Raw genomic sequence first — 17,744 nt, 5'->3', positions numbered from 1 at the left:
TTGTACAAATTGAGTGGTTTGCATTTGATCGCTCCCCTATATATATATATATATATATATATATATATATATACTACATTAATAAGCATTTAGACTTATATCTTAAGTACAAGTCTTAAAGTATAGAGTACCATCATTTTATGCAAGAATTCAAAAATCTCTTAATTACAAAATATTTTGCACAATGTACAAGTTGTTTATTTGTTATAACCTGGTTTTAGACAACCTGGGTTGAGGTAACCTATATCTTACGTGTTTATAACCTCGATGGATCGTACTTGTTAATGACTATGACTGTGAAATACTCTACCATCCGGGAAAAGCAAAGGTGGTGGCCGATTTATTAAGCAGAAAAGAAAGAAGTGGAACAATCAAGTCAGTAGCAATGAGAATAAATCTAACTCTTAATATTCATCAAGAGATTTTGAGCCATCAAAAAGAGGCCGTTAAGGAAGAACATGTGAAAACAGAAAAAGTGGGTAAAATAATTTCCATCTTAGAACCGAATACTGAAGGAATCTTATATTTCCAAGGTCGAATATGGGTACCAGTTTACGGAAATACGCAAGAAACCATCCTGAATGAAAGCCACAAGTCCCGTTATTCAATTCATCCAGGTACCAACAAAATGTATAAAGATTTGAAGGTGTTTTATTGGTGGCCAGGTCTCAAGAAAGACATAGCAAAATATGTGGATGATGCTTAACTTGTCTGCAAGTTAAAATTTAGCATTAGAGACCCTATGAAAATCTACAATCATTGGAAATACCCGTCTGAAAATGGGATCACATTACGATGGATTTTATCATGAAGGTATCCCGAACTCCGAAAGGTTATGATGCAATTTGGGTAGTAGTGGATCGTCTATCAAAATCTGCATATTTTCTACCGATGAAAGAAATTTATTCATTAGAAAGATTGACTCAAATATACATCAAAGAAATTGTGACCAGACATGGAGTTCCATTATCCATCATATCTGATAGAGACAGTCGTTTTATTTCAAAATTCTGGGAAAGTTTGCAAAGAGCCTTGGGATCGCAGATCAGATTAAGTACGGCTTATCATCCACAAACAGATGGGCAGAGTGAAAGAACCATCCAAATTCTCGAAGATATGTTGAGAACTTGTGTCATTGACTTCGGGGGATCATGGGAGGAACACTTGTCATTGATAGAATTTGGCTACAATAACAGTTATCACTCCAGCATCCAAGCGGCACCTTATGAAGTCTTATATGGAAGAAAATGTTGAACGTCGTTGTGTTGGAATGAGATGGGTGAAAAAAAATTGACAGGTCCCGAGATTGTGCAAGTAACATCTGAAAAGATTGAACAGATTCGGGCAAGAATCAAGACTGCCCAAGATCGACAGAAAAGTTATGCCGACAAACGAAGAAAACCAATTGAATTCAACGTGGAAGACTTTGTGATGTTAAAAGTCTCTCCATGGAAGGGTGTTATGAGATTTGGGAAAAAAAGGAAAACTTAGTCCGAGGTATATTGAACCATTCATAATCTGCAAAAGGGTTGGACCGGTAGCTTATCAGTTGGAATTACCAAAAGAACTCAGTTATATTCACAGTACCTTTCATGTATCAAATCTATGCAAATGTTTGGTAGACCCAAGTCTAGCAATACCACTTTTTGAGATTAAACTGGACAATAAGTTGAATTTTGTTGAAACACCGGAGGCCGTAACTGACAGAAAAAACAGGGTATTGCGAAATAAAGAAATCAGCTTGGTAAAGGTGCAGTGGCATTTTCATAAGGGTTCAAAAGCAACATGGGAACTGGAATCTGATATGAGAACCCGATACCCGCGGTTATTTGAATAAATGAATTTCAGGAAGGAATTCTTTTGAGCGGGAGATAATGTTATAACCGGGTTTCAAACAACTTGGGTTGAGGTAACCTATACGTGATTATTATTTGAAACTACGTGATGACAGACATAGTAATTAATTATTGCATGAATGGTATGCATATATGTGAAAAGGTGATATGATGCATACATGATCTATATGTGCATGAATGAGGTGCGATGCATACATGAAAATTTGAATATTTTATTGTATGAAAATGCAATATCTTCATAATGAAGCAAGGATGACTTTTAAATATTATTTTCCACCGCCTAAAACTATTATCATAATTAAAGTAATCTCCATTGCGTTGGTGAGAGTATTTAAAGAAAGAAAAGATGAGATCTTTATTTTATCACTTTTAGAAACAAAACCTGTGAGAGAGAAAAGTGTTTGAGATGTTGGAGAGCATTCTTGAATAAAATTACCGTTTTAAAAGTTCTTGAAGATTCTGTGAATTGCTATATATTAAACTTGCAGAATTTGTGTTGTTAAGGTGAGTTTTAAAATTATTGTTGATTATAAACTGTTGGGTTTTGATGATTGTGGATTTTAGAACAAATTTGGTAAATACTGTTTTCTAAACAGTTTTAACCAAGCATTTATGATTTTGGATTAAACTGTTTTGAAAAGAAAAAAGCAAAAACTGTTCTTTTAAAAACAGTTTTGAGAATGATATCCTGTTTTAAGGATTTAAAGAGGATTAGATGATTTGAGAAATCATTTACAGAACAGATTGTTCTTAAGGTTTAAAAAGATTTTTAATATAAATAGAAGGATTTGCTGAAGGCTTTCAGAGATCAAAGTTAACATAGAGTTTTTCATTTTTGTGGAATCTTTTAAACGATTCTTCTTTAGCTGATGAGATTGCTCATGATGAAGCAATATCCCATAAAGAGAACTGAGGGAAAGGGATGACCTGTCTTTAGACATCTTGAATCACATGGTAATATTATCCCATGATTCTAGCAAACATTCAAGGAACTTTGTTAGCGTCTCTGAGTTGGAATATTCTCTTCCAACTGTCCTCAAATCAATAAGAAGACAATTAAACCGTTGATGTACTTCAGACAAAGATTCAGATTTTCCACAAAGAAAACTTTCATATTGTCTTACTAGATTTATCTTTCTCGGATTTTCTACTTTATTAGTACCTTCATATTGAATAAAAAGAGTGTACTACATGGTTATAGAGGTTTTAAGCTTCATCACTGAGTGATAAACCTCGTCAGAAAGAGCCATGACTATTAGATCTCACACGAGTATCCAAAGCCATTTTCTTTACTCCACATATGAAGGAGCTTCTGAATCTGCCGTTCAGAAATCGCGGCAGTTGTAGCAGTAGCAGGATTTGCTGGAGAGATTGTGAATGGAACATAAGGTCCATTCTCAATGTAGTATGAAATCTCAGAATCCACATCTTCCAAGAAGAGAGACATCCGGTTCTTCCAGAGACGAAAGTTGTCTCTGATAAACCGGGGAGGTTTGGCAAGAGAGTCATTATCGTGAAAAATTGTGCTCGTGTTTTGCAAAGCCATTTTGAAAGGTAAATAAATTATCTAGAAAGAAGAGATAATACAACATCAATAAAACAACAATACAACACAAAAACAAACACTGCTCTGATACCACTTATTGGTTTCACCCGAATCTACAAGAGTTTATAAGTAATAGTTTGTAAGGGGTGAATACAAACACAACATCTTTCACTTTTAGAGAACTTATATTGATAAAGAATATCAATACAGATTTTTACAAATTGTTTGCGGAAAATATACGATACAAAACTTAAAAAAAACCAAAGAAACACAAATTACAAATAGCAAGGAGATAAGATTTGCTACAAGAAATACGTTAAGAAGTATTGTGGTCTTCACTTGTTATAGTGGAAGTCTTTATCTTAGATAGAGATATAGAGGTAGCAGTATCTTCTTGGGTAAGATCTTCAAGGCAAGGATGCTTGGATTTGAGACTCATAGGTCTAACTAAGAAGAGAGACCTACTCAGCTATTATACTCATTGCTTTAAATGCAATTCAGAAGGTACAAAATACATGACAATCTTCAAGAGGTGAGTTTATCCTTTGTTGCAATATACAGTCTTTGGCTGTATATGAACATTCATCTTTCATAAAGTAGGTAAGCATGCTTGGAGATAATAGAGTGACTCTATACAATACTTTACTTTGAAAGGTTTGAGTTTGTACGTTGTGTGTAGAAGGACAAGACAAAAAATAATCTTGTTCTACAAGATTCATTTGATCGTTGCCACCGGAATGACATTGAAGGTCTCATTAGTGTTCACTGAATCTTGAGTAGATTTCACACTTGTGTAGACGAGCTTGTGATCATTGAAAAACCGTTTCAGATCACGAACTTGCTTGTTTCTATCTTTAGTTTCTATCTTCGATATCGCTGAAGGATCTGTGGTGTAAGTTTTGTCTTCTTGAAGGATACTCCTTCTGGTCTTTGGAGGAACTATTCAGCGATCACTGAAGAGACTCAGTAATGATGGCTGAAACTGAATACAGAGATAGTACACTTTGCTAGATAAAAGAGATCATCATCAAATCATTGAGAAAGGGGATCAACTAGGTAATTAAATTGGAGAGATCAAACTCATACAAAGTATAAGTATATTATTCACTACAACTAAAGGAATCTTTTATCACACATGACCATCCTTGAATGTTCTAGAGTAGTTAACGAGGTTTAAATTTATATCAAAGACTTCAAATTTTATAGGAATAAGAATCGTTTGTCATATCTAAAAGCAATATAATAAGATGTTAGGACGAAATTAGACAACATAACAATTTCTGTTCACGAAGGTAGGCAACTAATAGGATAAAAATGTAAATCATTCTATTATCCTTTTCATATGACAATTTTGAAAAGTACTTTACTAGTTCCAGTGTTACAACTGTATGTTGCAACATCATGTTTAACAGGAGGTCTGTTAGCATCCTATGAACGGATCTTGTAGGAACCAAATCAACCAATCTAAGTGTTTGCATCCTAGCTATCTTATAAAAGGGAACACTATAAAGATGAGTGATCACTATATGTCTATATCGTATCTTGCTTAAAATATAGTGAATTAGTTCTCTACCTAGGCACGGGCACACGACCTTGCAGTGAACTACATTACCTGTGCCACTTTGATTGTTCTGTTATTTTGTTTTATCATGTACATGTTACAAGACACAGGTTGTGTTGGAACATCGTATACTCCCATGTCATAACACAAAAAGGAAAAAACATTCTTTATTACACTAAATTTTAGAAACCAAGACAAACATCATTGCATTTTGCAATTTATATATCATCACACTTGACAATTCCATCCTTCAAATGGGAAGAACATCTTCCAACTGGACATCATAGTCCTTCAAATACAAATAACATTGAAATAACACATTGACATTCATGATTATAATCCCCCTTTTTACATGAGCATCATAGTGATGCTAGTTGTTGAATATTCATGGGATATGTATATGAACTTGATGAGTATGATGATTTTGCAGTCACGATATTTGCTGCTTCGGTAGGATGAAAGGCATCCCAGAATATGTACTTTGACCGATCCCGACAAGCTTGTTGAAGAGGAAGGCATGTCACTTGCCCATTGTTTCTTCCAACTCCACAACATCCTTTATCCATCACTTCAAACCCTAAGTTACATACAATTTCAAAACAAGTAAGACGTATTTTTCAAGCCAATTCTCATGTATCACATTCTAATAATCACTGGGAGGAAAGAATATATGGTATGTTTGTATGTTTGCAGTACCATAAGATTGAGCATTGAGCGTAAGATCTTTAATGGCATAGTACGAATCCAGGTATATGAATTTTGCTCCTTGTAGCTCACCCTTGTTGAAGCGATCTACAAGTTTCCGTAGGCCCGAATTAAATAAGATGATAGCATTGTTTATCTCCTCATTACACCTGCTGTTGCTACCATTATACCGGGCTAGCTCATATGGTATGCACCCAACTTGCCCCACCGCAGTTACTACCACTTTCCGTGCACCCAAATTGTACAACGCCTGAGAAATAGTCGAACCACAAAAGTAATCCAAAATTTAACAATAACCACAATCTATTTATGAAAATGAATCAACAGAAAACATGGTAAACCTTGTGACTTGACGATCCATCCATAAAAGGTATATTTGAGTAGAGAAATACACTTTGACACAATGCCGATTCAATTGGGACAATCTGAATGGTACAATTGTAAAGAAAGGGCAATGAATACTCACAGTTAGCTGACTAGAATAGTCATGAATGAGTGCATTTGCATAAGCTTGTGCAGTGAACTGGGTTCCGGTATTATAGAAATCATGCATGAAGTAGTTATTGAGATAGTCGTTGCTTCCCATCCCAGAGTAGAAAATACATTTGCCAAGGTGATCCCCCACAGCATTCATGTCTTCTCTAAAATAACGTCTCATCTGCTGCACTATACTCTCAAAGTTTTTTACTTGCTGGTTCATTGAAATATGATCCCCCTATGTATATATTTGCACGTTATTTCAAACCCTAGTTAAAAACTTATTGAAGCTTATAGCATTTTCTAACAAAAAGGAAATGGAAATCGAATAGAAGGGAATAGAGAATGTAGTTTACAAGATTATTGCCCGTTTCATCACGGATACCAGCAGCCCCAGATGCGAAATTCAGTCCACCAAGTATTGCACGGCCACGAGTTCTAGCATATGGTGGGATGTTGTTTCGAAATCCTAGAAGTTGAGCTGCAACAATAGGATAACATTAACCTTGAGTTTGTGTAGAACTTTATTGATATATACCATTGGACACATGGACAAACATTTCACCAATTCATTTTACATACAAAGTAACCTAATTGGTGACAGACTTACTCAATGCATCAACGAAGGTGCGGCCATTAGTAAACCGGCCGCTTGAACCTTGAGGGAAATCGATGCCATATGGTCTATAGTTGGCTCTAGCAAGAGTAAGAAGTCCATTGTTGTTACCATTATCAACCAAAGAGTCGCCAAAGATAAAGAAACAGGGAACTTGTGGCTCCAATTGTGACCAGCCCTTTGCGACTGACCACAAAAAACAAGCAGCTACTACCCACAACCCAAACTCCCTCATTGTCCACCCCATAGTGATCTGATCGATGAGACTTGGTATGAAGTTCTTAACGTGGGTGGCTGATCAATATGCCGATTGGGAGGAGTAAATGCATAGAAAATTGCATTTATGTAGCGGTGGTTGCTTGTGTTAAGGAATGGAGGGTCCGTGAGATGGATGTGGATCGGTTTATGGTTATGGAAGCAATGCAGCCACTTTTGAGTTGGGGTTCATGATCCAATTAATTGATATTGGGTGCAGCTGCGTGAAAGAGTAGCCATCTCTCGTGACTATGCATGGCTTCAAACCTTTATCCCCATACCGTCGTGTTTGATGATTTGGGTGTAAGTATATGCTTAAATCATTTGATAACTATAAGAAGTATTTTCGTAAAATATTGCATAGATGATTTTTTTCAATCTAAATTTATAATTGAATAAATTAACATATATTTGTTTGACAATATAAATTGTGATACATTTTATGTTAACCAAAACACTAATTTAAGACGTAAATGTAAAAAATCATTTAAACAACACTGGTTTTCAATGTTATCATAATTATATGGGGTTCTCAAATAAAAACCCCCTCTATAATATATATATATATATATATATATATGGGCTTAATCAAATAAGAAATGATTAGTTTGTGTTAACTGTGAGATCCACTCTCAACCACAAATCAACGGATAAATTAGAAAATTAATAATTATAGTAGTTTGAGTTAAAATTATAATTAGAAAACATTTTAGGTATTTTAAAAAAACTCCTCTATCCTCTCTTCTCTCTCCTCTCTCATCTCTCCGACCTTCAATCTCCGGTGTCCGGTGAACAAAAATCCGGCAGATACCAAGTAATCACAAAGATACACAATGTGATATCCATTGTGATATACAGTGGTACTCAAATGGTATCACAATATATCACAATGAGTATCATAATATATCACAATGGGTATCACATTATGTATTTTTGTGATTACGTGGTACCTGCCAGATTTTTGTTCACGGAGGCCGGAGATCGGAGGTCGGAGAGATGAGAGATGAGAGAGGAGAGAGGAGAAAAGAGTTCTTTAAAAATACCTAAAATGCTCTCTAATTATGATTTTAACTCAAACTATCATAATTATTAATTTTTTAATTTATCCGTTGATTTGTGGTTGAGATTGGATCTCACAGTTAACATAAACTAATCAGTTCTCTCTTGAATAGGCCCCTACATATATATATATATATATATATATATATATAAAGGAGCGATCAAATGAAAACCACTCCAATTTGTAAAAACCGTAAAAACTACTCTCATCCGTCGTTAATCTTATGAAATTTTTTCATGAAATTGTTAATCTTATGAAATTATTTCATATAATATTTTTTTGATGAAGTTATTTCATATGTGGTTATGAAATTGTTTCATATACTACTTAAGAAAATTTTAATGAAACTGTTTCATATTTTTATCTAAAATTAAAATAATGAATATGATAATATCCATGATTAACACCCTCCACAATAAAAATGGTTAATCAACCTCTCATAATTACAAAAAATGACAAAATGAAAATTTATGAATGGTTGAATGTGGTTTTCACGGTTTTTACAAATTGGGTGGTTTTTATTTGAACGTTCCCATATATATATATATATATATATATATATTTATATATATATATATATATATATATTTTTTTGACAAAGTAGCTCATAAATATTGTAAAATAACTTTTAAATTAAAATCGAAATAAAAATCGCAGATCTTTGCAATTTTTTTGGAAGATGATCCAAAATGGAAAATAATTGAAACAGTTAAAGCATTTAAATACGTAAAATAGTTTACATAATTATAAATATAAACTGTTATTACTGTATGTTATTTTTTTAATGAATAAATAGATCTTACGTTAATATTTGATCAAATTCTGGGCATCCTAAAATATGTAGACGAATTGGGCACCGATTTGCAATATTATTTTCTTCCATTATTTTGAAGATATGTAATTAATTTAATTGTATTTTTTTAAGATTTAACAACAAAATTTGGTAATTGAGATCACGATAAATTAGAGGTGTTTGCGATCCGGTTTGGACGGTTTTACCTCGAATCATAAACAAAACCGTAACTACGGTTTAGAAAAAAATTCAAACTGAACGGTCCTAAGATTTTTGTAAACACCCTTATACGATAAATGTCGTAGCAAATTGGACGAGTCAATAATTAATCATTAGTATATTTTGTAAAACGAATTGTCATGTTAACATTATGGTGAATATATGCGTATATTTTTCAAGATTTATAACAAAATTCGGTGAATTGGACGAGTAAAAAATCATCAGTATATTTTACACATTGTTAGGTTATTCGAATCTATTATAGATATCAAACACTAGCTATGGTACAATTTTTTTTTTTTTTTTTTACATTACAACAAAGAAATTTGATATTGTTTTAGAACCATATAAAAGCCTACGGCGTAAAAAAGTATGAAATCCGGGTAAAAAATAGGAGATTATTAATTATACGGTTTTAGGATCATGCATTATTATGGTAAAAACCGTTTAAAATATGTGGTAAAAATCATGCATGTAAAAGTAGTGATAGGCAAAATAATGAAAGTTAACATCTTTTTACACGGTTTAATGTTAAAACCTTGCAAACATGTCATATATCTTTTTTACATCGTTTTGTTAGGATGTTTTATAAATTTATTTCTTCTTTTTTAATTATACCACCTAGGATGGAAAATACCGTAGTATGACAATTTAGAAATACAAAGAAGCCATATATTTTGTACTAACAGTAGCAACAAACAAGAAAAGAGAGGGACGATTTAATGATTCTATTAAGATAAGCTTGGAGTGGATAACGTTATCTGTTGATATTGACGGAGTTACCTACCCACCCCTCATTTAATAATAAAGACAAAAGAAAACAAACCTAAAACTCATGCCTTTAGCCTATTGTTTACACTCGTATTTAGTTCGAAACTATAGTCAACTCAACACAATGGAGATGCAAAACAAAGCTTCGATTAATTTATACATTTATTTCTAGAATCATTTTGGAGCTCAGACGAACTTCATAACATGGGTGTTGCGTGTTTCACGACTGTATATGAAACTTCACAGAAATCTTTCGACCGACTAACTTACTTTCGTCCATGTACTCTTTCCCAATCCCGGCTTTTTTATATCATAAACTTAGTTAAACTAGAAAAAACAACAAGCAATGCCAAATGTTAACCAAGTTTATTGTGTTAAATTTTGTTAACCAATCTTGGCCAACGATCTTTGAAATTTGTGACTAAGATCATTAATGACATAAAGTGTAATTAATTGCACACATAGACAAGGGAACATAAGTGAACAATATTTACGAGGGTATTTTGGAAAAAGATTTTAGTTGTCCATTAATGACAATGAGATATTTTGTAACCGCCCATTAATGACAATGGGATGTTTCTAACTGCCCATTTATAACAATGTAACTATGCGGGAATTATTCTCGTCACCAAATCAAAACCAACAGTATGATCCCCGACACCAGATTCTTCTACAGTTTTTTTTTTTGTTAATTGTTCATATGTGAACAAGTATTCGATATTTATGGAAATTGTTCATGTGCGAATAATGGTGTATATGGAAAAAAGGCATAAACTACACAAGTGTGCATATATGGCAATCTGTGTTTGTATTTGACACAAGGGTTCACATATGTCGAGTTGTGTTCATATGATTGTACGAATGTTCATATATTTAATGTTCATATGCTCACACATTTTCATCATATTTCGTATGTTCGTTTGTATCAATATGTGTTCATATTTATACTAACTGTACATATATGTCAATTTGTGTCTGTAATTGACATAAGAGTTCATATATGTCAATTTGTGTTTGTAATTGACACAAGGTTCATATATGTCGAGTTGTATTCATATGGTTGTACGAATGTTCATATATGTGAATTTGTGTTCATATGATCACACATGTTCATCATCTTTCGTATATTCATTTGGGTCAATATGTGTTCATATTAATACCAACTGTACACATAGGTCAATATGTTTTCGTAATTCACACGAGTGTTCGTATATGTCAATTTGTGTTCGTAATTGACACAATAATTCATATATGTCGAGTTGTGTTTATATGGTTATACGAATGTTCTCATATGTGAATTTGTGTTCATATGGTCACACATATTCATCATCTTTCGTATGTCAATTTGAACGATACCGAAAACTTTACTACCGGGTCTCCTCCACCAATCACAAATTCATAAACATTAGAGATAGAAAATAAGTAATAAAAAATAACAAGATTAATAATAAGTTAACATTAATCATGAGATTTTATGATTTTGTAACTCCCAATTAATGATATAGGAGTTACATAAAAAAGAAAATTACATATATACCCTTGTCATTAAATCCTAAGATGGATATGAACTTAATACTAAGATGTATTGTGATTGGTTGAAAATGGTTAACAAAGTTAACACAATAGTTTGGGTTAACGTTTGAACCAAGCTCTCTATCTCTCTCTTTCTATATATATATACATATATACTAGTGGTGTACTAGTGCGATGCAGCGCGAATAAATCAGAATTCTGAAACATTACTTTGGCCTTGAATAATGAGTTTGTGTGGTTATTTTGCAAGTCACTAATATATAAAGTTGAAGGTTAATACGGTGTATTAGCAAAATCAAATGAAAAAATAACTGCACACGTATTGGTTTCTGAACCCATATACTCAGAGTTTATTACAAAACTTGAAATTATTGACTAAACAAAGAAATACAATCATTTGTAAATAATGTTCATTCGTATATCTGAATTGTTGTTTAGTTTTTGTGATGCACTCATCCGTGAATATTTCCTACGAAAAACGACGCAATGATTTTAAAAGAAACATATGGTACMAAATATGTAATAATATAATTGTTGATTATACCTTATTCATCACGTAAAACTTCTTGATAGACGACGTTTGAGGTGTAGACTCCGGCACGATTGAATTTTTTAACAGGCTTCACTAACACCTTCGTATTGCCCCGTGATATCCCTCTAGACAACGCCACATAAAGTTGTCTGTGTGAGAATACTGATTCTGGTAGATAAACACCTACATTCAGAATTGTTTGACCTTGAGCTTTATTGATGGTCATAGAAAAGCTAAGCCGAATTGGAAACTGTTTTCTCTTCAACTTAAATGGGAACATTTTGTCTTTCGACAGACATAAGGGAATTCTCAGTAGAAATACTCTCTTTCCAGCATGCTGACCAACAACTATTTCTGCATCGATGACGTTATGTTGAAAGCATCTGCATATCAATCTACTGCCATTACATAATCCATTCAAGGGATCGATATTTCGTAATAGTATTATTGGGCATCCAATCTTGAGACGAAGGTAATGAGGAGGCAAACCACTAACAGTTAAAGAGTTTAAGAACTCCATCGAATAAATGTTATTCTTATCATCTTCTGCTTCATCGAAGCTGTAGTATATTTTTTCATCTATAGAAAACTTGTCGATTAACTAATCATTAATCTCATCGACATTCTCATTTTTAGTTGATAATATCGCCCTTGATATGATATAATCCTATTCAGTTCCATTGATTTGCAGAGATAGAAAGATTGTGTCAATCAACGCATCTTTTGACTTATCTTCATCAGTATAGGGAATGGTCATGTCATCCGGTATGCAAATAAAGCTTTCGTCCATCGCTTCTTCATCTCAATCACCGACTTTTAATAAAAATTATGAAAACCACGGATCATTGTGTGCTCTCATATTGAGCGTTAACCATATCTTTTTAATTGTTGACAAAAGAGGTGACATCCATAAGCTAGAATCTACAATCTGTGCTCGGGTTCCATGCCTCATGACCGGTAATACTTGTATGTTGGTCCCGTAAGGGTCTACAAGATATGTATAACAATTTGTAGAAGGGGGGATGAATACAAACACAGTAAACTTTTTATATTTAAAATATATATTGATAAAGAAGGATCAATACAGATTTTACAAGATAGTTTGCAGAAAGAAAAGGTAAATAAAACCTATCTAAACAATCTATAGTTACATAATAGTTCTTAGCAAATAAAGAAAAGATTTGTTGAAAAAGACTTAGAAGAAAGTAAGTTTTTTCTGAGTAAGAACTATTTAGAATACAATAAAGGGATTCTAACTTGCTCTTGAAGATGAGCGTATTGTGTTTTTATATGTGTGTTCTTTTACTTATGAACGTAAGTTAGGGTTCAAGAGTAAGTATTAGTCAAGAGTATCTCTGTATAGAGATAGAACACAAAGTGGTAGGCTTAGAACACGTGTCAAGTCTTTAGAGAAAGACTTGTCCTTCGCTACAGTGAATAGTACAAAAGCCTATTCATGAGCAGACAACCTTTCACAAAGTTGGTGGGTAGTAGAGTCAACTAATCGGCTCCGTACCGTACTATACTTTAGAAAGGGTATAGGTTTGTCCTTTGTGTGTATAAGGACAAGACAAAAACAATCGTGCTCAACAAGCTTCTTTTGATCGCTGAATGCTGGAATAACCTGAAGGTCTCGTTAGCATTCGCTGAGGCTTGTGCAGTCTTCACACTTATGTAGACCAGATTGTAATCACTAAATACCACTTCAGATCACTTAGTCGCCAGTCTCTAATCTTTAGTTTCGGTCTTCGACTTTCACTGAAGGTTCTTTGGTGTGAGTTTTGTCTTCTTGAAGTATCACTATCGCTGATGGATTTACATCATAAGTTCTTCAGCGATCACTGAATAGACTAAGTGATGATCGCTGGAACTGAAAGACAGAAACATAAATACTTCATATAAGGTAAAAGTGATTATCATCAAATCACTGAGAGAGAGGATCAACAATCTCCCCCTATTTGATGATAAAAGACAACATAAAGAAAGTTGTCTTATCAAATAATAGTAAGGAAAAGTTACACATAAAGTATATGTCCCTTTTAACTATTTTGGGATCTTTTTCAGTGAGTCAGTCTTTACATAGAAAATTTTCTTAAGTTTAAGTCTAAAAAAATTTACAAGAATGAAACTTAAACTGAAAGCTTATTCACTGATTTATAGATTGTTAGTGAATGTAAAAGTAACACTAGAACTCATAGACTTGTGTCCCTATTATTCTTTTCAGGGATTTTTTCAGTGATACACAAAAACACTTATATTAAATTCAAAGGAGATATTACAAGAGTTTCAGTACTTGTCTAAACTTACATAACATAAGAATAATCACTGAAAGTAGATATAGTAAGTAGTTTACAGTGCATGGACAATATTACGAAGGAAATAAACTAGTTTAAGTTGTTCAGATTTATGTAACCAGGTATATCTTCTCCAAGCTTCTTTTGACATTGAAATTCCTTTCGTATCTTTCGGTCCATAACTCTTCCTTTTAAGTCCTCATCTAGCCAGAACATGAGATAAACTAGGTGTTCCATAGGGCATAGATGTAACTCAGACATTCTCTGAAATCTTACTTCACCGTCATAGTCAAGGAATATAACTCCTGACTCAGGTTTAAAGTGCACAGTGTTGGGTGCATAAGGACCCTTCGCTGGCAATGTAAGATTCAACATTGAGATGTCTGGACTCTCAGAATCCTTCAAGACTTCATCTAAGGAGAACTTTATTTCATGTTCGTTCCTCAGGTATGGTCCGTCATTAGGACTTGAAGGTCTTTTCTTCCTTCCACCTTTCTTCAGCGTTGGCCTTTCAGGGACTGCGACATACTTGGACACCTTCTTGATTAGATCGCTGATGATGTCTTCGATAATCAGCTTATGTCTGGACTTGGAGCGCTGAATGGCTTGTCTGATTTGCAGCCATTTGCTGTGGCCATACTCGCGAAGATAGGAGGGGTACTCGGTCACGACATTGAGATTGTCCCTGGTGATGAGCATTGAGAGCAGCGTTCCACCGTCTTTTGATCGTCCGCTGATGCTGACGCTCATAATTGGGTGAGGACATACTCTTTTGTTCATGCTTGCTTTGTTCCAGCGCTGGTCCCGTTCAGCCAACTTCAGGCTTTTCTCGTGCTCAGCTTCTGCAAGAGATAGGAGCTTAGCTTGGGCTTGGACAACGTTCACCTTCTTTTTGGACTTTCTCTTAGGAAGAACTTTCTCAGCCAGAGACTTGGCCAACTTTAGGCTATCCTCAGTCTGCCTCTTTTGAAGTTCTAGCTCTTCCTCAGCTCTTAATGCCTTGAGTCTCTCAGCTTCGGTCAGGAAGTCGAACTTACCACAACTAGAGGTATGAAGAGTGATTTTTACTCTAGTCTGGTCGAGTGAATCCCTGAGCTGAGTTATCTGTTGGTCGGTGGGAGTGCTGGAGATAGGGTTCTCAGGGACCCATTCCAGCCGACCGCAGGTAGTAGATGTGATTTCAAGTTGATATAAGGAAGTGATGACTACTTGAGATGTGGAGTCATCATATAAAGGTTGAGGGTTTTGAAACAATACCTTCAGGTTCATTTCCTTAGCGACACCTTTGCCTTTCGACTTAGGGTCCTGGTTCTTCTCAGGAGCAAACTCTTCTTCCCTTTGCTTCCCCTGGGATACGGAATCCGTGAGGGAAACTCCTTTAGTGGCAGTTGTTGGACGTTGAAACTGAATGGTCAAGTCATCTTCATCATCATCGTCATCATTGCCATCAAGATCGCTGCCGGAGTCTGGGAGATCAGGTTCATCTCATTCCTCGTCATCTTCATCATCATCTTCATCTTCCACATCACCAGCAACAGGTGTAGAGGTGATGGGAAGGTCATCATCACGAGGGATGGCATCAACGTCCTCAGCTATAACAGCTTCACTGGAGGTTGGGATATCACAGGCAACCTCAGCATCAACTTCAGCTCTAGGAGCTTCAGTTTTGTTGGTTGCTGGTTTAGCAGATGGTCCAGCAGTGTTGGACCTTATCTCCCCCTCTCTGGCTAAGGCCTGAGAGCATAGGCCAGAAAGTTGGTCGACGATGTGGATCTAGAGAACCATCATCTCCTCTAGCCGTGCCAAAGCGCTGGCGAAGTTGTTCGTCGCTTCTCCCGTCTCATTAAGCTGAGCGCGGTCATCAGCGGTGAAGAAGGGAGGAGTCACTGGTGCTGGTTGGCGAACATCGACCAGGACTTATTGGAGGAGCTCCGCCTGGTTGAGAGACAGAGCTTGTGCTTCATTAGCCCTGCTTGAGAGAGCATCGATGACTTCAACATTAGCTCTAATGGCCTCTTGGAGAGAGGAGAGCTGGCTCTTGACTTCTTGGACTTCATCCTTGACAGCTGAGAGGTCCGCAGCGACATTGTCCTTTTGAGACATGTCCTTATGGACTTCATCCATTTCTATAAGGACAGTCTCGATGACTGGGAGAATAAGCTTGACGTCCATCACCGTGTCGTACTCCTCTTCTTCTTGATCCATGGCTTGAGCCTGATATGGACCTGAAAGTGAAGGAGGGTGAGCAAATAGAAGCTCGGGGTTAGAAGAAGTGAAGGGGTAGGAAGATAGAATACCTGAGGGGTCATCATCGATATCTAAAGGATTATCGCTGGTTGGCTCCATGGTGCACTCGAGAGGATGAGCACCAGTATACTGAGGAACCTCGAGAGGAGCTACCTCAGTTCCAGTGGTGACAAGAATGTTTGCAAGAATGTTTGCAGAAAGATAAGTTAAATAAAATAGATTTTACAAGAATGTTTGCAGAAAGATAAGTTAAATAAAACCTATCTAAACAATCTGAAGTTACACACTAGTTCTTAGCAAATAAAGAAAAGATTTATTGTACAAGACTTAGAAGAAAGTAAGTTCTTTCTGGGTAAGAACTATTTAGAATACAATAAAGGGATTCTAACTTGCTCTTGAAGATGAGCGTATTGTGTTCTTAGATGTGTGTTCTTTTACTTATGAACGTAAGTTAGGGTTCAAGAGTAAGTATTAGTCAAGAGTATATCTACATGGAGATAAAACACATCTATTAATACCCACTGCATTAAATGCACATTAAATGCACATTTAATGCAACGTGGTAGGGTTAGAACACGTGTCAAGCCTTTAGAGAAAGACTTGTCCTTTGCTATAGCGAATAGTACAAAAACCTATTCATGAGCAGACATCCTTTTATAAAGTTGGTGGGTGGTAGAGTCAACTAATCGGCTTCGTATTGTACTATACTTTAGAAAGGGTATAGGTTTGTCCTTTGTGTGTATAAGGACAAGACAAAAACAATTGTGCTCAACAAGCTTCTTTTGATYGCTGAATGCTAGAATAACCTGAAGGTCTCTTCAGCATTCACTGAGGCTTGGGCAGTCTTCACACATATGTAAACCAGATTGTAATCACTAAATACCTCTTCAGATCTGTTAGACCCCATAATTCTTATGTGTAAAAGTAATGAAGAAAAACAAGTGATGAAGAACCAGAAGGCCGACGGAAGACTTCAAGGCAAAATGGCTAAGTCCATAGTACAACCAGAGGGTCGATGAATCGACCAGAGATGCGATAGAAAGAGCATCTTCATAGCCCCTCTGGTTACCAACACTAGGAGTTTTCTACACTAATTCAACCAGAAGCATGCGATGAAGATATAAAGATAAGGTTGAATAACGCCCCATTGAAGACAACTGGAGATGACAAATCAACAGCTGGATTCTAAAAAGTTTATCTTGTTTTGTTGATTATCCATGTTTAGATAAGATTTATCTTTCCCTAGAAGATTTGCTACATAGTCTCACTAGATAGTTAT

At 35.2% G+C, this 17,744-nt stretch overlaps 1 protein-coding gene across 1 annotated transcript; it reads right to left on the bottom strand.

Moving 5' to 3' along the window:
• Positions 1-5,137: 5,137 nt before the first annotated feature.
• LOC112504135 (GDSL esterase/lipase At1g33811-like) lies at positions 5,138-16,564 on the bottom strand. Its single transcript, XM_025108089.1, has 8 exons — positions 16,211-16,564; positions 15,787-15,952; positions 15,508-15,684; positions 6,756-7,055; positions 6,502-6,626; positions 6,135-6,383; positions 5,660-5,918; positions 5,138-5,540 (listed from the first exon to the last, which is right to left on the bottom strand). Exons 1-8 carry the CDS (start codon positions 16,562-16,564, stop codon positions 5,323-5,325), a joined length of 1,848 nt encoding a protein of 615 aa, XP_024963857.1. The 3' UTR covers positions 5,138-5,322.
• Positions 16,565-17,744: the final 1,180 nt, after the last annotated feature.

Source organism: Cynara cardunculus, unplaced genomic scaffold, assembly GCF_001531365.2.
Source record: "Cynara cardunculus var. scolymus isolate 2C unplaced genomic scaffold, CcrdV1 Un_Scaffold_4752, whole genome shotgun sequence".
Classification (NCBI taxonomy): domain Eukaryota; kingdom Viridiplantae; phylum Streptophyta; class Magnoliopsida; order Asterales; family Asteraceae; genus Cynara; species Cynara cardunculus.
Note: the sequence above shows the minus strand (reverse complement) of the source record. Positions and strands in the feature narration are given on the sequence as shown.